This window comes from Panthera uncia, chromosome X (genome assembly GCF_023721935.1).
Source record: "Panthera uncia isolate 11264 chromosome X, Puncia_PCG_1.0, whole genome shotgun sequence".
Classification (NCBI taxonomy): domain Eukaryota; kingdom Metazoa; phylum Chordata; class Mammalia; order Carnivora; family Felidae; genus Panthera; species Panthera uncia.
In genome coordinates, this window is record NC_064817.1 from 102,179,682 (window position 1) to 102,202,926 (window position 23,245).

General features: G+C 39.1%; 1 protein-coding gene across 3 annotated transcripts in view; it reads right to left on the reverse strand.

Annotated features, from left to right (window-relative positions):
* Positions 1 to 6,712: 6,712 nt before the first annotated feature.
* Positions 6,713 to 23,245, reverse strand: part of SMARCA1 (SWI/SNF related, matrix associated, actin dependent regulator of chromatin, subfamily a, member 1) — a 267,206-nt gene continuing 250,673 nt past the window's right edge. For 2 of the 3 annotated variants that reach the window (XM_049644253.1, XM_049644252.1), the window contains one exon: positions 6,713 to 7,239. In XM_049644253.1, coding sequence (XP_049500210.1) covers positions 7,063 to 7,239 — 177 coding nt within the window. In that variant the 3' untranslated portion in view covers positions 6,713 to 7,062. Of the gene's footprint in view, positions 7,240 to 18,421; positions 18,498 to 23,245 lie in introns of those variants that run through there. The other variant, XM_049644258.1, reaches the window with a different exon arrangement.

Here is a 23,245-nt window from a genome sequence, read left to right on the forward strand (position 1 = left end):
AGTGGTCTAGTTTCAACCTTCTGCATGTTGCTGTCCAGTTCTCCCAGCACCATTTGTTAAAGAGACTGTCTTTTTTCCATTGGATGTTTTTTCCTGCTTTGTCAAAGATGAGTTGGCCATACGTTTGTGGGTCTAGTTCTGGGGTTTCTATTCTATTCCATTGGTCTATGTGTCTGTTTTTGTGCCAATACCATGCTGTCTTGATGATGACAGCTTTGTAGTAGAGGCTAAAGTCTGGGATTGTGATGCCTCCTGCTTTGGTCTTCTTCTTCAAAATTACTTTGGCTATTCAGGGCCTTTTGTGGTTCCATATGAATTTTAGGATTGCTTGTTCTAGTTTCGAGAAGAATGCTGGTGCAATTTTGATTGGGATTGCATTGAATGTGTAGATAGCTTTGGGTAGTATTGACATTTTGACAATATTTATTCTTCCAATCTATGAGCAGGGAATGTCTTTCCATTTCTTTATATCTTCTTCAATTACCTTCATAAGCTTTCTATAGTTTTCAGCATACAGATCTTTTACATCTTTGGTTAGATTTATTCCTAGGTATTTTATGCTTCTTGGTGCAATTGTGAATGGGATCAGTTTCTTTATTTGTCTTTCTGTTGCTTCATTGTTAGTGTATAAGAATGCAACTGATTTCTGTACATTGATTTTGTATCCTGCAACTTTGCTGAATTCATGTATCAGTTCTAGCAGACTTTTGGTGGAGTCTATCGGGTTTTCCATGTATAATATCATGTCATCTGCAAAAAGCGAAAGCTTGACTTCATCTTTGCCAAATTGGATGACTTTGATTTCCTTTTGTTGTCTGATTGCTGATGCTAGAACTTCCAGCACTATGTTAAACAACAGCGGTGAGAGTGGACATCCCTGTCGTGTTCCTGATCTCAGGGAAAAAGCTCTCAGTTTTTCCCCATTGAGGATGATGTTAGCTGTGGGCTTTTCATAAATGGCTTTTATGATGTTTAAGTATGTTCCTTCTATCCCGACTTTCTCAAGGGTTTTTATTAAGAAAGGGTGCTGGAGTTTGTCAAAATCCTTTTCTGCATCAATTGACAGGATCATATGGTTCTTATCTTTTCTTTTATTAATGTGATGTATCACGTTGATTGATTTGTGAATGTTGAACCAGCCCTGCAGCCCAGGAATGAATCCCACTTGATCATGGTGAATAATTCTTTTTATATGCCATTGAATTCGATTTGCTAGTATCTTATTGAAAATTTTTGCATCCATATTCATCAGGGATATTGGCCTGTAGTTCTCTTTTTTTACTGGGTCTCTGGTTTAGGAATCAAAGTAATACTGGCTTCATAGAATGAGTCTGGAAGTTTTCCTTCCCTTTCTATTTCTTGGAATAGCTTGAGAAGGATAGGTATTATCTCTGCTTTAAACGTCTGGTAGAACTCCCCTGAGAAGCCATCTGGTCCTGGACTCTTATTTGTTGGGAGATTTTTGATAACCGATTCAATTTCTTCGCTGGTTATGGGTCTGTTCAAGCTTTCTATATCCTCCTGATTGAGTTTTGGAAGAGTGTGGGTGTTTAGGAATTTGTCCATTTCTTCCAGGTTGTCCAGTTTGTTGGCATATAATTTTTCATAGTATTCCCTGATAATTGTTTGTATCTCTGAGGGATTGGTTGTAATAATCCCATTTTCATTCATGATTTTATCTATTTGGGTCATCTCCCTTTTCTTTTTGAGAAGCCTGGCTAGAGGTTTGTCAATTTTGTTTATTTTTTCAAAAAACCAACTCTTGGTTTCGTTGATCTGCTCTACAGTTTTTTTAGATTCTATATTGTTTATTTCTGCTCTGATCTTTATTATTTCTCTTCTCCTGCTGGGTTTAGGCTGCCTTTGTTGTTCTGCTTCTATGTCCTTTAGGTGTGCTGTTAGATTTTGTATTTGGGATTTTTCTTGTTTCTTGAGATAGGCCTGGATTGCGATGTATTTTCCTCTCAGGACTGCCTTCGCTGCGTCCCAAAGCGTTTGGATTGTTGTATTTTCATTTTCGTTTGTTTCCACATATTTCTTAATTTCTTCTCTAATTGCCTGGTTGACCCACTCATTCTTTAGTAGGGTGTTCTTTAACCTCCATGCTTTTGGAGCTTTTCCAGACTTTTTCCTGTGGTTGATTTCAAGCTTCATGGCATTGTGGTCTGAAAGTATGCATGGTATGATTTCAATTCTTGCATACTTATGAAGGGCTGTTTTGTGACCCAGTATATGATCTATCTTGGAGAATGTTCCATGTGCACTCGAGAAGAAAGTATATTCTGTTGCTTTGGGATGCAGAGTTCTAAATATATCTGTCAAGTCCATCTGATCCAATGTGTCATTCAGGGCCCTTGTTTCTTTATTGACCGTGTGTCTAGATGATCTATCCATTTCTGTAAGTGGAGTGTTAAAGTCCACTGCAATTAATACATTCTTATCAATAAAGTTGCTTATCTTTGTGAGTAATTGTTTTATATATTTGGGGGCTCCTGTATTCAGCGCATAGACATTTATAATTGTTAGCTCTTCCTAATGGATAGACCCTGTAATTATTATATAATGCCCTTCTTCATCTCTTGTTACAGCCTTTAATTTAAAGTCTAGTTTGTCTGATATAAGTATGGCTACTCCAGCTTTCTTTTGGCTTCAAGTAGCATGATAAATAGTTCTCCATCCCCTCACTCTCAATCTAAAGGTGTCCTGAGGTCTAAAATGAGTCTCTTGTAGACAGCAAATAGATGGGTCTTGTTTTTTTATCCATTCTGATACCCTATGTCTTTTGGTTGGCGCATTTAATCCATTTACATTCAGTGTTATTATAGAAAGATACGGGTTTAGAGTCATTGTGATGTCTGTATGTTTTATGCTTGTAGCGATGTCTCTGGTATTTTGTCTCACAGAATCCCCCTTAGGATCTCTTGTAGGGCTGGTTTAGTGGTGACAAATTCCTTCAGTTTTTGTTTGTTTGGGGAGACCTTTATCTCTCCTATTCTAAATGACAGACTTGCTGGATAAAGGATTCTCAGATGCATATTTGTTCTGTTCAATACATTGAAGATCTCGTGCCAATCCTTTCTGGCCTGCCAAGTTTCAAAAGAGAGGTCAGTCAGGAGTCTTATAGGTCTCCCTTTATAAGTTAGGGCACGTTTATCCCTTGCTGCTTTCAGAATTTTCTCTTTATCCTTGTATTTTGCCAGTTTGACTATGATATGTCGTGCAGAAGATTGATTCAAGTTACGTCTGAAGGGAGTTCTCTGTGCCTCTTGGATTTCAATGCCTTTTTCCTTCCCCAGGTCAGGGAAGTTCTCAGCTATAATTTCTTCAAGTACCCCTTCAGCACCTTTCCCTCTCTCTTCCTCCTCTGGGATACAAATTATGTGTATATTATTTCTTTTTAGTGTGTCACTTAGTTCTCTAATTTTCCCCTCATACTCCTGGATTTTTTTATCTCTCTTTTTCTCAGCTTCCTCTTTTTCCATAACTTTATCTTCTAGTTCACCTATTCTCTCCTCTGCCTCTTCAGTCCGAGCCATAGTTGTCTCCATTTTATTTTGCAGCTCATTGATAGCCTTTTTTTAGCTCCTCCTTAGTCCCTTGATCTCTGTAGCAAGAGATTCTCTGCTGTCCTCTATACTGTTGTCAAGCCCAGCGATTAATTTTATGACTATTATTCTAAATTCACTTTCTGTTATATTATTTAAATCCTTTTTGATCAGTTCATTAGCTGTTGTTATTTCCTGGAGATTCTTCTGAGGGGAATTCTTCCGTTTGGTCATTTTGGATAGTCCCTGGAGTGGTGCGGACCTGCAGGGCACTTCCCCTGTGCTGTGGTGTATAACTGGAGCTGGTGGGCGGAGTCGCAGTCAGACCTGATGTCTGCCCCCAGCCCACCACTGGGGCCACAGTCAGACTGGTGTGTGCCTTCTCTTCCCCTCTCCTAGGGGCGGGATTCACTGTGGGGTGGCGTGGCCCGTCTGGGCTACTTGCACACTGCCAGGCTTGTGGAGCTGGGGATCTGGCATATTAGCTGGGGTGGGGAGGCAAGGTGCACGGGGGCAGGAGGGGCAGGCTTACCTCGCTTCTCCTTAGGTGATCCACTTCAGGAGGGGCCCTGTGGCAGCAGGAGGGAGTCAGACCCGCTGCCGGAGGGGTGGCTCTGCAGAAGCACCGAGTTGGGTGTTTGCACGGAGCAAGCAAGTTCCCTGGCAGAACTGGTTCCCTTTGGGATTTTGTCTGGGGGATGGGCGAGGGAGATGGCGCTGGTGAGTGCCTTTGTTCCCCCGCCAAACTGATCTCTGTCGTCCTGGGGCTCAGCAAATCTCCCTCCCTTTGTCCTCCAGGCTTCCCACTTTCTGAGCAGAGCTATTAACTTTTGACCTCCCAGATGCTAAGCAAGTCCCGCTTGCTGTCGGAACACACTTCGTCCGGCCCCTCCACTTTTGCGAGCCAGACTCAGGGTCTCTGCTTGGCCGGCAGGCCGCCCCTCTGCCCTGGCTCCCTCCCGCCAGTCCGTGGAGCGCGCACCACCTCTCCGCCCTTCCTACCCTCTTCCGTGGGCCTCTTGTCTGCACTTGGCTTTGGAGACTCCGTTCTGCTAGTTTCTGGTGGTTTTCTGGGTTAGTTAGGCAGGTGTACGTGGAATCTAAGTGATCAGCAGGATGGGCGGTGAGCCAGCGTCCTCCTAAGCAGCCATCTTCCCACAAGTCTCACCATTGTTTATTTAATCAGTTACCTTTGAGGCAGCTCCCATGCTTTCTTTATTTGGGCTACTCTTACAATTTCTGAAAGATGTCTGCTATAGTTGGAATGTTTGTGTCCCCCCAAAATTCATATGTTGAAATCCATCTCCCAATGTGGGGCCTATGCAAGGTGATTAGGTCCTGAGGGTAGAGCCTCCATGAATGGAATTAATGCCCTTGTACAAAAGACACCAGAGAGCTCCCTTGCCTCTTAGACCACATGAAGACACAGTGAGAAGACACCTATCTATAAACTAAGCAGTGGGCCCTCACTAGACACTGAGTCTGCCAGTGCTGGACCTTGGATTTCCCAGCCTCTAGAACTGTGAAAAATAAATATCTGTTGTTTATAAGCCACCCAGTGTATGGTATTCTTTTATGGTAGCCTGGATGGACTAAGACAATGTCCCATTGCAGAAAATAACCTATTTTCCTTTGTCGTGTAACCACTTTAACTTGTTTTATTTTACTTTTCACTTTTCCCCTACTAATTCCTTATTTGGGAGACCGTTGCTTTGCCTTAGACTGAGGGACTATGAAAGAGATTGCTCTTATTTTCCCTTTCACCAGAATGGTAAACTTTTTCTATCCCTGCCATAACAATATGATTTATACACAGCCACTTCTTACTCCATTTCCTGTTTACTCTCCAAAGCCTAAGTCAGTCTATTTCCCCTTCCTGAAGTTTCTAAGACAACTTATTTCCAGAAGCAATTACCTAGAACTTCTAAAAAATATACCACCTTCCAGGGATGTTATTCAAAATATTTAGCAACCAAATGAACTAGGCACAGACCAATCTTCCTGGATGCCTGAACAGGGCAAACACTACTAGTCTTGGTGTCATGCTGACACCAAATGGCTGAATGCCAGGCTTTCTTGCAACTCCTTTATGAGATTGTCTCCCAAACCATGTCTCTGCCTCCAAATCACATTTTTGTTCCCCAAACTTCACTCATCCATTCGATACACATTTATCAAGATGCTACAGTATTCCTTGTATTTAGGCATTGTATTAGAGTAGGGTTTCTCAACCCCAGAACTATTAATATTTCAGGCAGTATAGTGGTTGTGGGAGACTATCCTGTGCCTTGTAAGATGTTTGGCAAAATTCCTGGCCTCTATCCACTAGATTACAGGAGCAACTGCCTTCTCCTCAGTCGTGACAACCAAAAATGACTGCAGACATTGCCAAGTGTCCCCTGGGGGTACAAAATCACTCATGGTTGAGAACCATTATATTAGATGTTGAGGATATATAAGACAAAAAGACAAAAATCTCTGTCCTTGGTTAGATCACAGTCTCATTTAACATTTCATTTAATATACTGGTCAGACAGCCTAAAATGTTTCTGTTGTTAGAGTTATGTGACCTAAATATCCAATATTTATTCAAAGGTCTATAGAAGCAACTTTACATTGGCAGCCATGGCCCAAGGTAAAGTAGTAGTTAATGAAAGAAATGGGTCAATGCTTATGAGCTCCATAAATAGAAACTGCAATCACAATTGTACCTTTTTTAAGGCAATAGCTGAGTCCTGAAGCATTGTGGATAAATGCAACTACATTTCCCCACTGACAGAATTTAATAGCCCAGAATCACTTTTTTATCTCCACTTGGTCCTAAATGGATATAGTCTCCTTAGACTTTAGGTATTGATTAAGAACATGTGTATAAAGCAACTAGATCAGTTCTAAGTGCTTGTCGTGGATTATAGCATTCATTCATCACAACAAGCCTATGAGGTAGGTACTGTTATAATCTCAGTTTTAAAGATGAGGGAATGGAGGTGCAGACAAGTTAAGTAAGTGGCCTAAGGTCATACAACCATTACACAGTAGACCCAGAACCTACATTTTCAACTACTACATGGCACTGCCTCAATAAAGATGAAGAAGAGAAAGAATAATGAGGAAAAGAAAGAGAAAGAGGAATAAAGAATTAAACTTACCCCAGCCTCCTCCCATGGATTTGAATATGGTCCAAGTAGCAAGAGAAGCAGGTTCTGTATTGCAAATGCTCCAGACCACTTTGGAACTTGATTATGACCACCTCAGCATCAGGTGCCACAGATACAAAGTCAAGAAAAATCCCTGGCAGTTCTTAAAGTTGTGTCCTCAGAGGCGATATGAAGTTGACAGGAAATACTTGCCTCACTCAAGATCAGAGAAGCAAGAGAACAAAGTCCAAATTCTTTGACAATGTCTCACTACCCTATTTGCTGCACTATATTCCAAAGAAAAAGAGTTGCTTGTTATGGAAGAGGATACTCAAGGTCAGAAGAGCAGGAGACCCAGACACTAGAATACCAAATAGCCATTAGTGAGTATATCCACCAAAGGAGTCTTCAGATAGAGGCTCTGAATGGTTCACCACTGAAGATAAGCATCTCCACTGTACTTGAATGTTTCTCTTCTTTTTCTTTTTGCCTCCGCAACACAGAATCTTCACTGACTTGATTTTCATTCTTTGCCAAGTCCACCCAAATTCACCGTCCTAGGTAAGTTAAAAGACATATATATACAGTCAGTTTTGCTATAACATGATATATGTATTCTTTAAAAATTGCTGCACTATGCAAAATTACACAATAAAAACCACAGGGCTTATGGGGAAAATGGGACTAGAGGAACAACAATAAAAATATCAGCAACATGTTAAAAACCAGGTAAGAAAGGCAGCACAGTTTTGCACATGCTAATGGTTAAGAAATACATAAATACTACAATAAAAATGGCACTTTAACTTGAAAAAACCTAAAGTTTGTTTGTGGATGTGGGCATGGCAGATTATGAGTTATTGTGAAGTGGTGAAAGGAGTGTTATCTGAAATCAGATGAAAAGTTGTAAAGCTAAATGTGAATGGTTGTGGTTAGTAGATGTTTGAGGTGTGTGTTTTGTGTATTACCCTACAGCTCAGTTCAGCTGGGTGCTGTTTTCTACATTCACCTGGTGTTTCTTACTGATGGAATCATGCTCAAGCAAACAAAATTCCTGTCATGCTCAGATTGTCCACTGATATATCAATCACATTGGAACAAACAGACATTACAGCAGAACGGACTTACAATTATTTAGCTAGTAAGAAGATGGAAGACAGTGGCAGAATGGAGTATTATCAAGGACAATAAGCATCCAAGTAAAATTCCAAGCTACTTTTCCATGCTACTGTAAAGGCATACACCTACAACTAAAAGAAAATATATTTTTATATTTTCCCTTTTGTTCCAAGATCCTAAGACAAAATACTGCGAGGGATACAGGTCCTATTTATCTCCTAGTGTGAAGGCACTAACCTGGACCTGCTGCCTTCCCCAAAGAGACAGGACAGGTAAGTAGGAGTCTTTGGAGGATTATCAGACTTTTATAGAACCTTCACCTCAACCAGTACTTAACAGACACAACTGAACTAAATAGAGACAGAAACAGCCTCCAGTGTCCATTTTTAATTATTTCCCTTGATTTTGTGCTTTTGCATATCTGATTCCCTCCTCCTAGAATATTTCCCCTTGTAATCGTTTTCAAAATATGTCCACAAATTTTTGATACTTCTCCACTTCAGGATCTGAAGTCTAATTCCTCTCCCCTTGAGTATGACCTGGACTTAATGACTCACTTCTAAAAAATCAAATAAAGAGATGGTATGTCACTTCTGATATTAGGTTATAGAAAAGACTGTGGGTTCCATCTTGATTTTCTGACCCTCCCCTTGGGATCATTTGCTATGAGGAAAGCCAGCTGCCCTGCTTTAAGTTTCCCTAGAGAGAGGGCCATGTGGCAAGGAAAAAAACAGCCCACAAGAAACTGAGGCCTGCCAACAGTCATGTGAGTAAGCTTGGAAGCAGATTCTGCAATCCCAGCTGGGCCTTGAGATGACTACACCTTGGCTGACAGTTTAATTGCAACCTCTTGACAGACTGAGCCAGACCCATCCATTTAAGCCACTCCCAGATTCTTGACTCTGAAATACTGTGTGAGATATTAATATTTGTTGTTTTAAACTGCTATGTTTGGGATAACTAATTAATGATAGCTATCTATTAGCAATAGATAACTAATACAACTCTTCCCCACTTGGTTCATTTTCATTTGTTCTTCAAGCAGCAACTGAAGTGTAGCCTAGTCCATGAAATCATCCTGACGACGTTCTGCTACAGAGCCCATTCAGTAATCTTTTTCAAGTCTTACTTATTATATATTTTCAGTCTTTAAACTTCCATCTGGTTAGTGTTTATATTTTTTATTTCTTTGCTGAGGCTTTCTATTTTTCTATTTTTTTCAAGGATTTTGCCCTTGTTAGTGTATTTTTATAATAGCTTTGCTTTAATTTTTCTGATAATTCCAACATCTGTCATCAAGGATGGCATCTGTTGATTGTCTTTTCTCATGTGAGTTAAGACTTTAATTCTTCATTTGCCTAATAATTTTGGATTGTATCCTGGATAATTTAGATGTTGCCTTATCAGGTCTTGGAAATTGTTTAAATCCTATGAAGAATGTTGATACTGATGTTTTTGTTTTAGCAGGCAGTCAACCTGGTTAGGTTCAAGTGAAAGTTCTGATCCAACATCTGTGGGTTGTGGTTCCAAAGTTTATTCCATTTTCAAAGCCTTTACAGCACTATCCAGGTATGTTTCACATGTTCACCATTAAGTGAATAGTCTGAGACCTGGGTGGTGGTCTATCTGTTCAGTTCTTAAAGAGTTTAGTCTGCTAAATAGGACCTAATCCACACATGTTCACTCAGGGATGAGCTCTGTAGTTCATAAACAACTTTATAAGGTCACTTTCCCAAGCTTCTCCTTTTCTATCATCTCCTCGGCACTTTTCAGAACGCTGAGGCTATTTTTGTGTAGTCCTCTGGCCTGAAAGCTAAGGCTTTAGTTACCCTACTCTACAATTCACTTTTGCAATTGTACCCTTGTTTGGGTCCAAGCAATAGGAGACAGAGAGAGGAAAAAAAGCAATGGAAGTTAGCCCAACCCTCTGTGAACCACAGATCCAACAAAAAGGGAGGAGAATTCCCTATCCTCAAAGTTTTAGCCTCTACAGGCTCCAATTATCAGCTGCTGCCACTATTACCACAGAATGGGAGCCAGAACACAAGAAAACAGAAAAGAGTAGAAAAAAAGGAGGACTTCCACACTAAGTGTTAGGAGTTCCCTTTTCTTTTTTTTTTTTTTTTTTTTTTTTTTTTTTTTTTACATTTTATTTATTTTGAGAGAGAGAGCATGCACAGGGGAGGGGCAGAGATAGAGGGAGAGAGAGAATCCTAACAGTGAAGAGCCTGATGCAGGGCTCAAACTCAAAAATTGTGAGATCATGACCTGAGCTGAAATCAAGAGTTGGACCCTTAACTGACTGAGCCACCCAGGTGCCATCCCCTTTTCCATTCTTGAGCCAGAATTAGATTGCTTCTCCTAGAGCTCTCTCTGTCTGCTCCCTGACGGCTGCTTAACAGGATTCTAGTGTGCTGAGTTCAGGCCAGGGTATAGCAGAATTTTTAAATGGCATACTTACCACCAGTTCAGTTAATACTTTGATTTCTGTTTTTATCCCCCAATCTGCTACTATTTACCTTTCATACTGTTCAATGATCCATTCATTTTGTTCAGATTTTATAGCTATAATACAAAGGTGAAGACAAGGTAGAGTGTGCTTATTTCATCTAACCCATAACTGGAATCCCATGATACTATATTATAATTACCTAATCTTGTTTTTCTGTTTCTCCCTCCAAGCTCCTTAGAACAGAGATTTTGTATATCACCCCATAACTAGAACATAGCCTGAAATAACATTGGTGATTAATAAATTTTTCAGTAATCACTGAGTGATTGAAGGCCCAATCCTGGAAAAGTACCCATTCCTAGAGTCCAAAAGCAAGGACACCAGCTTGGCAGCATAAGCATGGAGCAGAGCTTGTACCAGTGACAAAGAATTACAGTGCCCTTTTTAGTAGTGTCAGTCATTTCCACAGAGGGCCTCTTATGGCAATGCTCCCATCTTTGCCATACTTCTCATTATTACTTGCAGGACAGAGGTTTCACATGTAGTAGTAAAGGGATTGGTATATATATATATATATATATATATGACCATCAATCAAAACATTTCAATAAACAAACCAACTTGTTCTATCCTAGGCACAGGAAGAATAGAAAAGGAGGAGGAATTGCCCCTACTTCTCAAGGAACTTACAGTTGCAATACAGTTACAAAGACTCATATGGAAAAACAAAAAAAAAAATCAAGACATGACATCAGGAAATATGTAATTGTGAAGAGCACTGTAGTAGTTCAAAGGAGGTGCAGATCAGTGCACATTGGCCCAGCTACAGCAGAGGAAGAGGCAGGACTTGAGACGAGTCTTCATCTATGGATTAGAGTGTAGTAAGTGGAGGGTTTTTTAGAAATATTAAGCAACACAAGCAAAGATATGAATATGGGGAAGGGCATGAAAAATAGACGGGCCTGACTAGACAAAAGATTATATTTGATGAACCATAAGAAGACTCAGTGGTCTATACTTATTGCTACATTCTGGCCATGGTGTCAAATAATATTAAAATCCCAGGGCTAAGAGGGATCTTCACTTATTCAACCCCATCCAATGTCTAAGACTCTTATTGTTTTGTGCATCCAATTCCCCTCACCCTTCTCCTAATACACACACACACACACCACTTTCTTTCTGACCACATTGGTCCATTTAGAATCAGTGTATCTCTTTTGAGAAGTATCAGAAAATATTTTCTATCTCTACTGGGGTTGCCAGGACGTCACATGGAGAGAGCCTAAATGCAGAATAAAGGAAAGCAAAGACAAACAGGGCCCCCTCAAAAAAATGGCAAGAAAGAGTCTGGATATCAATTGATCCCTTGAACCAGCCCTCCCTGAAATCACTTCCCTATTATATCACACAATAGACTCTATTTTTAAGCTTTTTGAATTGGGTTTCTGCTCATGTGCCACAAAAAGAGTCTTGACTAACACAAGCCTTCTCCACACTCTGTTCACCAACTGGTTAAGCAGCCCAATGGTTTGGAGTCTTCAAATTGTAGGGCAAACATTTCTTTCTGAGGCAGCCTATAACATCTTTAGACAGCCCTCTTAAAATATTACTCCTTTTATTGAATTAAAATTTGCCTTCCTGTTACTTCATCTTCTTGGTTCTAGTACTCATCTCTGGAACTGAATAGAACAAGGGTAATCCCTCTGGCACACTCCTTTGAGGACAGCTTTTGTGTCCTCCTTGAGATTGCTCACACTCAGTTCCTTCAACAGTTCCTCATGGCATAGTTTGTATGACTGCAGTTACTCTTACCAGCTTGGTCACACTGCTCTGAATGGGTTCCAGTTTGTAAAAGGTATTGTCCAAGACTAAGTGAAACATCGTAATTTGATGAATACACATTACAATGGGATTATCGATTCTCTCACATTCTATCATCATAGTGGTTCTCAACTTTGGTTTCCCATTTGAATCACCTGGGGAGCTTTAAACATACTTATTTCTAGGCCCTACCCCCACAGATTCCTATGCAGTTGATCTGGATTGCAACCTGTGAAGCCAAGTGTGTGAACCACCATATTAAGGTATCATGAAAAAAATGCATAGACATGGGCAAAATAAGTGAAAAGGGTTAAATGGTACAAACTTCTAGTTATAAAATAAGTCACAGGGATGAAAAGTACAACATAGGAAATACAGTAAAAAATATTGTAATAACTTGCATGGCAACAGATGGTAACTACACTTATTGTGGTGAATAATGAGTAATGTATAAAATTCTAACTATATATTAGTTATAGAATGTACTAATATTAATATATTAGTATTAGTATAATATTTTATATATAGAATTATTGAATCACTATGAATCACTATCACTTGAAACTAATATAACACTGTATGTCAACTATACTTAAATAAAAAACAGAATAAGACATTTGAAACAAACAAGCATATAGACACATCTCACAGCTAACTTACATTTGAGCTCATTGAACATTAAAGCCCTTAAAACTTTTTAATATGAGCTCTGCTAAGCCACATTCCGTATTTGGGTAATCAGTTTCTTTGACTTTCCCCATAGTCTTTTGTGCTACATTTTTAAATTTCATCTTGCAGATTCAGCCCATCTACCAGATATGTCAAAATTTGCAGAATCATAATTCTGGCTTCCATTGTGTATACTATGTCTTTGTAAATCTTATGAGCCTGTTTTTTTATAACTTCAACCAAGTCATGAATAAAAATGTTTAACAGGGCAAGGTTAAGAACAGTACTCTATAGCTTATTACTAGAAATCATCATATTAAGTGTCCAAATCTGTACCCATACCTTTTTGTTATATTACTTCAACAAACTATACTAATTGACATAACTGTATGAATGAGGCCACAGATCTTCATACTTTCCACAAATACATCATGAGAAATCTTGCTAAATGCCTGGATTACAGCCACATATATTGTAGGCTACATTCTCCAGAGCCATCACTCAACTAATTAAATAAGCAAATGAAATTTGTATTATATGACTTCTCAGCAAATCCATGTTGACTCCTACTGATCAGAGCTAACTCTTCTTAGGATTATAAACTATCTTCTAATAGCAATCTCTAGAATTATTGTCTAAGATTGACATAAAGTTTGCCAGCCTGTGTTTCATACAATCAATCCATCATTACTTCCTTTCCAAAACCTACAATTTCACTTGGCCATTTCATGTCTTCCTGAAAATGGGTCCAGCTTCTTCAAGTTTTATTATCTGCAGAAGAATCCAGAAATTAATGTCTATGATTATGTCTGATGTGTGACTTTCACAGAGAGCCCGAGACACTGAAGTAACTAGCCTCTCCTTCAGTCCAACTTTCTGCTGCAAAATTGAGTACTACAGACATTAGAAATCATCAAAACACCCCATTAGGGTACCAAAGAAAGGCACCTTCCCCATCTTAGCTCAATAGTCGTTTCCTTCTTTGTTCATTATATTCACTATCATTGTGTTTCTCCAGTAGGGGTTGCCGAAGTGTGTGTGTTGGCAGGGGCTGATTTCTATGTCATCAACTTTTATCTATGGCTGTACTGTAACTTTGAGAGTTTTGCTGCTTTATCATTCTCTTTGAGCTGGGAGCAAAGAGAGAACCCACATTATTATTTAGTAGAAGCTGCAATTGAAGAGTCTGGGCAGCAAGCAGAATAAGGAGTAGCAGAATATTCCTTTGTTCTCACACAGCTGTTTGCCTTTTACCTCTATATTTTATGTGCTTAGATCTTACCTGTCAAACGCTTTCATGTCTCTCTTCCTCCCTCTCTCATGTTCCCTCTTTCCTTTCCTCCACCTTCTGTTTCTCAAATACATTGCTATATTATGTTCTCATGGCAAGGCTGGGCCTCTCAAGTTGATCTGAATTCATTATTTTTGCCAGTTTTATCCCAATTTGATGGAATTTCTTGATCACACATTGAAAGGCAGCTAAGATGAAAAGAGGCACTCTCATGAGCATAACTGGTCCTAACAGAACTGGTCAACAAGCAAAGTCTTAGATGTCACTGTCCTCAGCTCATGCTACCAGGCATGGGAAAGGGAGGGCATATTAGAGGAAATACACACTTTTCCCCTGAATCTCGTCTTGCAGGTCAAGTGCTGACCTAGGAGTTATGCCTCCTTTGATATATTTTCTGCAGTTCTTGGGAAGGAGGCTCTGGTGTAGAAGTATGAGCACTGGCCTTGGTTACCTCAGCTCCATCACTGATTTATGTGGGTCTTGGTATACCCATTCAACTTTTCTAAACCTATTATTTTATCCCTGGGTTGGGATAATAACAATAACACCAACAATAATAACAACAATAATATTGATCCCTATGAGATTGATAGGAGGATTTGAGTGACATGAAAGAATTCTATAAGCTTTGATCTTTATGAACTAAGAAGAGTGGGTTACTGAGTCTCAAGGCCCTCATATGAGCTATGTGTATATAAAATATTATCAATTATAATAATGATAGTTAAAATGTACGAGTGTATCTGAAAGCCCCTCTTCTAAGCACTACACACACACATACACATACACACACGTGTGTACATGTGTAACCACATACATAAAAACTAGGGTTCTTCCAGACACCATGCCACCTACCTGTGCCATCTCAGCTCACACAACAGAGGCACCGTGGTGCACAAAAAAAGAGCACAAAGTAAGGCATCAGGAGTTCTGAGCTATAACACTCAATAAACCATGAATTCACTCTGCAGACTTAAGCAAGTCACCCCCACCAGTGATAAACTCGACAATGCCTACAAACCCTTCCTCTTATATGCTAAGACTAATAGGAAAGGGGACATAGCACTAATAGCAATGCAGGAAGAATCCCTGTTTCAATGCCTCATTGTGCATACTGGTGGGGAAGGATTGGTTCTCACACCAATTACCAGGGCTGTCCCAGCCTTTATGTTCAGCCAGTACAGTATGCTGGTGTCTCTCCTGATGAGGATGGAAAGGATGATGAAGATGAGTATCAGTTGTTTTGTGAAGTCTGGAGTCTTAGTGCCTTCAAAGGAATGGCAGGAGATGACCCTGGCCTTGATTCCAACAGAATTCCTCTTGCTAGTTTTATCCAGATTCAAACCCACCTTAATCCTTATCCTATCAAATACCTTATAAAAAGTCTCAAATGCCAGTCTCCAACCCCAGAACCCAAGCAGTCCAAGCACGATCACCAAGAGCTATGGCAACTTCTACTTCTGCTCAACCACTGCTGCAAAAGGCTAACAAGGGAAGGCTACACTTCATCGTAACCCTAAGAAGAGTCTCTATCTTTCTCTAAGAAGGCTCCAAAGGATAAATATTTTCTAAGTGGCCACCCAGGTGGTATGAGAAAGCCTCTTACTCAAATTGCTCTCTTCCATAACTTAATGCCTTTATGCATGAAATTCCACTGTATATCATTTCTTTGAGAGAAGCATCTTGTTAATATGCCTATAATATATGAGAAAGGTAACACATTAATCCATTAACACATTAACCTATAGTTTATCAGGTAAATTTGACATACAACAGGTCCCAAAGGGATTGGGATACAAGACAAGGAATTCCTGATAATAATGATTATGAAGAATATAAAGAGATCTCCAGAGATAGAGGACACTCCTTGAATTGCAAGCATGGCCAGGAATCCATGACAGGATGTGGAATATGGGAAAGGGCGGGCATATTAGAGGAAATACACATTTTTCTAATAATAAAATCTCATTTTCTTTTTTTTAAATATTTTTATGTTTATTTATTTTTGACAGAGACACAAAGTGTAAGCAGAAGAGGGTCTGAGAGAGGGGGAGATACAGAATCCAAAGCAGGCTCCAGGCTCTGAGCTACTAGCACAGGGCCCTACACGGGGCTCGAACTCATGAACGTTGAGATCATGACCCGAGCTGAAGTCGGACGCTCAACTGACTGAGCCACCTAGGCACCCCTTCATTTTCTACTTATAAATCTCAGGACTGGTAAATAGAAGGGTAGAGATCCTTGCCAGTTTCAAACAGATAAAGCAAGACGATAACACATGAATTTGACTAAGATAACTGACTTTATCAGGAGATGCAATAGAATCAGTGGAGGATACACAAATTCAAGTCCCTCCCATTCTCTGAACCTCATTTTCACCATATACAAAATGAGGAGTTTGGATAACCCAAGCCTAAGATCTCATCTAACTCTAACATCCTATAATTAAATTCTCAAGAACTTGCCGGTATACTACTAAAGCAAACAGAAGAGATTCAGGATCCATTGGTACTTGTACTTTGAGACAGATTATTTTTTCAGTCAATATTTATTGAATGCTTAATATATGCCAGGACTATGTTAGGCACTACACAAGGCCCTTCACAGGCATCATCTCATTTAATCTCCCCAATACCTTAGGAGACAAACACTATTATTAGTCCTATAATGAAACAGACTCAGAGAGGTTAAATGAATTTTGTAAGATCACACAGTTGGTAAATGATAGAATTCAAACTCAGGATTGTTTGATTCCATATCCTGACACTAGCCACTCTTTAGCAAAATTATGATAGAACACATATCACCATACCCTTAGAATGACCAAGCATAAGCAAAATGCAGAAAATGGCTGTGTGATGCCATGGAAAACATAAGCTTTGGATTCAGACAGATGTGGCTGTAACTTCTGACTCTGTTAATTTACTTACTCTAAGCTTAGGTTTCCTTATCTTTAAAATGAGAATAAAAGGGTTGATATCAGAACCAAATCTCAATGAATAACATAAAAATGTAAAGCACTTGGTACCTGGTAAATAATAAGAGAATTCTTTCCCACTGTAAAGCCTTACCAATTAAGTTTATGAACCAAAGGAAGGATGCAAGCATAATTATACTCTTCCAGGTTCCACAGGTTGTGTGGTTCTAAAATACCACCAAGAATGAGGTAGAAAACCTGCCTTAATTTGCAAAACAACTTAGGGCCCATGCATCTGATAGAAAGCAGCTAGGCTAGGCATCTATTCTTTAGTCTCTAAGCTACATACTCATTCTGCATTTGAGTAACTAGTGGGGATGAACTCTAAGAAGCCAAAAGCAATGTAACACCAAGGGCAGAGTGCCACTGCTTCAGCTCCTCCAAGCTAACTCACTTTGATACCTAAATTTCTGTTGTCAAGGAAATAGGATTCTCTGAGTCCTAGGCAGATTGTGAGTGTAGTTAGGATGATCCTACCCAGGTGGTGGAAAAAAGGTACAGAGAGGAGAGTGAGATTATTGAGCCCAGGCTGTGGCAGGAGCCAGAGGTAGTGAAATAGAGTTACAGTACCCCATATTCCTGAAAACTCCCTTTCCTAAGGCATATAAAGAATAGAACACTGGTGGTGAATACTGCTAGCTCCTAGCTTGCTGAACATACTCAGAGTAAATAACAAGAATCTTTAATCTTTACTGAGTTCCTGAAGCTCAGAACAATGTCATGAGGGAGACTGGGAAGAAATTATAACCTTACTTCACGTATGAGGAATCTAAGACTCAGAGACAATATGTAGGTTACCCTCAGTCCTCAGACATTAAAGGATAGAAATAGTATTCAACCCCAAATATGTTTAGATACCATTGTAGAGTTCATTACATGGGAAGAAAGAGAGTCATGAGGAATGAACCAGCATACAACCCTATAATCTGTGCCTTCTTGTTAGCAGAAGCTATGCAGAGAGACCTATAGGGATGCTGATGCTGCATTTACAAATGGGACCAAGAATAACAAATCCAGTTTAGGGAAGTAGGAACTTTGATGCTTACGCTACAAGTCTCCACTATTCTCTGATGCCCCAAATAAAACTAGCAGAATTTTGCAGAACTAGCAGAGCTGGTGATAAACAGAAGAAAATTTCATTCCTTTGTAAGAACTCTTCTAGGAGGAAAAACAGGCATGGAAATAGTAAACAGTGAAGAAAGCAGAGATTACAATATACTTAGGCTTTAGAATTTAAATAAAAATCCTATGTTCATTTACATTTCACATGGAAACATAAGATGGTCTCAACCAAATATTTATATGGTCATAAGAGGTCAGTTGCCACAATAATGCTGCATAGCAAACCACCCCTAAACTCAGAAATGTGAAACAACAGACATTTATTTTTACCCACATGTCACTCACCTAGGTTAGGCCTACGTGGGCTTGGCACCAGACTTTGGGATGGATCCAGGTATGCTCCACATATCTCTCATTTTCCCTGGAACAGCGGGATCCGTGGGTCATGTTCACTTCATGGTAATGGCAGAAGGGCAAAAGATAAGTCTAACAACAAAATACATTCTATGCCTCTGCCCTTGTCATGTCTCCTTAGTCACATGACTAAGCACAAAGTCAAGGGGTGATGGATCATACTCCAACCATTACTAGGCCAAAGCAAATCTCAAGGCCAAGCTCAATATTAAAATGGTATGGAAGTCTATACCTCCCACAGAGATTCAGGAGTAAGGTCAAGGGAGTGAACAATAAATGTAACACAGTCAATAAAAGTTTTAGATGTGGGGCAGCATTTATTTAACTTAAAAAGGCAACACAGCATACTGATGAAAAGCTTAGGCTGTGACATTAGGCATACTTGAATTGAAATCCCACTTTTCCACTTAGTATACTAGCTTTTTGCACCCAATCACCATCTTTTATGTGCCAATCTGGGGAATAGGGGGAGAGGAGGCAATCAAAATTAGGAGAATGTTTGTTGTACTTAAGGTATCACCCCAATAAAATCTTAAAATTGCTGTAAACAAGAAGAAAAAAATGTTTATGTATCCAAGGGTTCCAGTTAATTAAGAGGTGCCTGGCTGGCTCAGTTGGTAGAGCATTGCCACTATTTATTTCAGGATCATGAATTCAAGCCTCACATTAGGGGTAGAATTTACTTTTAAAAATGTAGAATCATCCGATATTATTAGGGTGTCTGGCTGGTTCAGTCAGTAGAGCATGTGACTCTTGATCTCAGGTTTGTAAGTTCAAGTCCCATGTTGGGTGTAGAGATTTACTTAAAAATAAAATCTTAAAAAAATATTTTTAAAAAGGTCCCAATGAATTAAGTCTTAACTGTTTTATTTTTTACTTTGCTTTGATTTCAAAGAGAACATGAATTATTTCCTGCAACAAACCAAAATTACTCTAGGGGCTCCTGGATGGCTCAGTCAGTTAAGCAATCAACTCTTGGATTTGGCTCAGGTCATGATCTCATGGTTCATGAGCTCAAGCCCTGCATCTGGCTCCATACTAACAGTGTGGAGCCTGCTTGGGATAGACTACTATCCATATTCTAGTCTGGCCACTGGGTGTCACACGGGCAGGAAATATTCAAATAGCACTGCAAAAGTTTGTTTGTTTGTTTGTTTGTTTGTTTGTTTTAAGCAGGCTTTACACCCAGAACAGAGCCCAACATGGGGCTTGAACTCAAGACCATGAGATCAAAACCTGAGCTGAGATCAAGGGTCAGATGTTTAACCAACTGAGCCACCCAGGCACCCCATCACTACAAAAGTTTTAAAAACTAAACTGATATAGGAACTTCAGCCCACAGAAGGAGTGTTGGAAATTGTGGTCTGAACTAAACCAGATTATCTGATTAAAAATGAAAATATCAACATGCTCAACAGTATTTAAGCAAGTCCTAGGGTCTCAAAAATGTAATATTCAAAATGTCCATGATACAATCCAAAATTACTAGACATACAAATGACTACAAAATCTTGACTTACATAGGAAAAGATAATCAAGAGGTCAGTCATGGAATGACACAGATGTTGGGATTATCTGATAAAGTCTTTAATTCAGCTATTATAAAAATGCTCAAGTGAAAATAATGAACACTTTTTAAATTTGTTTAATGTTTATTTAGTTTTGAGAGAGAGAGAGAGAGAGAGAGAGGCAGATCTTGACTGAGGGAGGAGCAGAGAGAGAGAGAAGGAGACACAGAATTGAAAGCAGGCTCCAGGCTCTGAGCCATCAGCACAGAGCAAGACGTGGGGCTTGAACTCATGAACCATGAGATCATGACCTGAGCCAAAATGAGACATTCAAATGACTGAGCCACACAGGTGTCCCAATAATAAATACTCTTGAAACAAATAGTAAAATCCAACATTATTTGTAAAGAAGAAAAGATGTATAAGAGAATCAAGTGAAAATATTAAAATCAAAAAATAACTTAAGGACTCATTAAATAGTCTCATTAAGTAGACAGGACATAGGAAAGAATCAGTGAATTTGAAATAGAATCAAAAAATATTACCCATGCTGAAATGTAGAAACAAACAAACAAGGTTTTAAAAAAAATGAACAGAGTCTCAGAGAACTGTGGAGCAACAACAAAAAGTTTAACAATAGTGTCCTCAGAGTCTTAAAAGGAGAAGAAAAATAATGTAGTGCTGAAAAAATATTTGAAGAAATAATAGCTGAAAACATCTCAAGCTTAGCAAAAGAAAAAAACCCTACAGATTCAAGAAGCTGAGGGAACCTCAAATTGGATAAACCTAATAAAATGAATGAAATGAAATGAATGTCAAGATCATGCATCATGGTTGAACTTCTAAAAAATAAAGACAAAGAAAAAAATCCTGAAAGCAACCAGAGAGAAATAGGGATGGGGGAGTGTTACAAAGTACTGTAGATTTTTCATTAAAGACCATGAAGGACAAGGAAGTTGCATGATATTTTTAAAGTGCTGAAAGAAAAGAAATATTATCCCAGAATTCTATGTCCAGTGAAAACATCCTTCAGGAGTGAAAGTAAAATAAAATCATTTTCAAACAAAAGAATCTAAATTCATAAACAGTTTACTTGTTCTTAATTGCAAAAGGAAATTCTTCAGATAGAAAGGAAATAATACCAAGAGAAAACTTGGAACTTCAGGAATAAAGGAGCATAAAAAGAATTGTAAATATCTGAATAAGTATAATAGAAATGAGCAGAAGAAATATTTGTTTTTTTTAATGTTTATTTATTTATTTATTTATTTAATTTATTTTTTAATATATGAAATTTACTGTCAAATTGGTTTCCATACAACACCCAGTGCTCATCCCAAAAGGTGCCCTCCTCAATACCCATCACCCACCCTCCCCTCCCTCCCACCCCCCATCAACCCTCAGTTTGTTCTCAGTTTTTAACAGTCTCTTATGCTTTGGCTCTCTCCCACTCTAACCTCTTTTTTTTTTTTTTCCTTCCCTTCCCCCATGGGTTTCTGTTACGTTTCTCAGGATCCACATAAGAGTGAAAACATATGGTATCTGTCTTTCTCTGTATGGCTTATTTCACTTAGCATCACACTCTCCAGTTCCATCCACATTGCTACAAAAGGCCATATTTCATTCTTTCTCATTGCCACGTAGTATTCCATTGTGTATATAAACCACAATTTCTTTATCCATTCATCAGTTGATGGACATTTAGGCTCTTTCCATAATTTGGCTATTGTTGAGAGTGCTGCTATAAACATTGGGGTACAAGTGCCCCTATGCATCAGTACTCCTGTATCCCTTGGATAAATTCCTAGCAGTGCTATTGCTGGGTCATAGGGTAGGTCTATTTTTAATTTTCTGAGGAACCTCCACACTGCTTTCCAGAGCGGCTGCACCAATTTGCATTCCCACCAACAGTGCAAGAGGGTTCCCGTTTCTCCACATCCTCTCCAGCATATAGTCTCCTGATTTCTTCATTTTGGCCACTCTGACTGGCGTGAGGTGATATCTGAGTGTGGTTTTGATTTGTATTTCCCTGATAAGGAGCGATGTTGAACATCTTTTCATGTGCCTGTTGGCCATCCGGATGTCTTCTTTAGAGAAGTGTCTATTCATGTTTTCTGCCCATTTCTTCACTGGGTTATTTGTTTTTCGGGTGTGGAGTTTGATGAGCTCTTTATAGATTTTGGATACTAGCCCTTTGTCCAATATGTCATTTGCAAATATCTTTTCCCATTCCATTGGTTGCCTTTTAGTTTTGTTGGTTGTTTCCTTTGCTGTGCAGAAGCTTTTTATCTTCATAAGGTCCCAGTAATTCACTTTTGCTTTTAATTCCCTTGCCTTGAGCAGAAGAAATATTTGAAGTAATGGCTGATATTTTCCCAAAATGAATGTTTGACCCCAAGCCATAGATACAAGAAGCCCAGAAAATGCCAAATATAACAAATACCATAAAATCTACAACTCAGTGGGAATGCAAGCTGGTGCAGCCACTCTGGAAAACAGTATGGAGGTTCCTCAAAAAATTAAAAATAGAACTACCCTATGACCCAGCAATTGCACTACTATGTACTTATCCAAGGGATACAGGTGTGCTGTTTTTAAGGGACACATGCACCCCAATATTTATAGCAGCACTATCAACAATAGCCAAAGTATGGAAAGAACCCAAATGTCCATCGATGGATGAATGGATAAAGAAGAAGTGGTATATATACACAATGGAGTAGTACTCGGCAATCAAAAAGGAATGAAATCTTGGCATTTGCAGCTACATGGATGGAACCAGAGGGTATTATGCTAAGTGAAATTAGTCAGTCAGAGAAAGACAGATATCATGTGACTTCACTCATATGAGGACTTTAAGAGACAAAACAGATGAACATAAGGGAAGGGAAACAAAAATAATATAAAAACAGGGAGAAGGACAAAACATGAGACTCTTAAATATGGAGAACAAGCAGAGGGTTACTGGACGGGGTGTGGGAGGGGAATGGGCTAAATGGGTAAGGGGCACTAAGGAATCTACTCCTGAAATCATTGTTGCACTATATGCTAACTAATTTGGATGCAAATTAAAAAAAATTTTTTTAAATCTACAACTCGGTGCATCATATTCAAACTGAAGAAAACCTAAAGACTATAGGAAAATTTTGAAGGAAATCAGAGGGGAAAACCCACCTTACTTACAGAAGAACAAGGGTAAGAACTACATTGGACTTCTCAGAAACAATGTAAACTGAAATATTTAAAG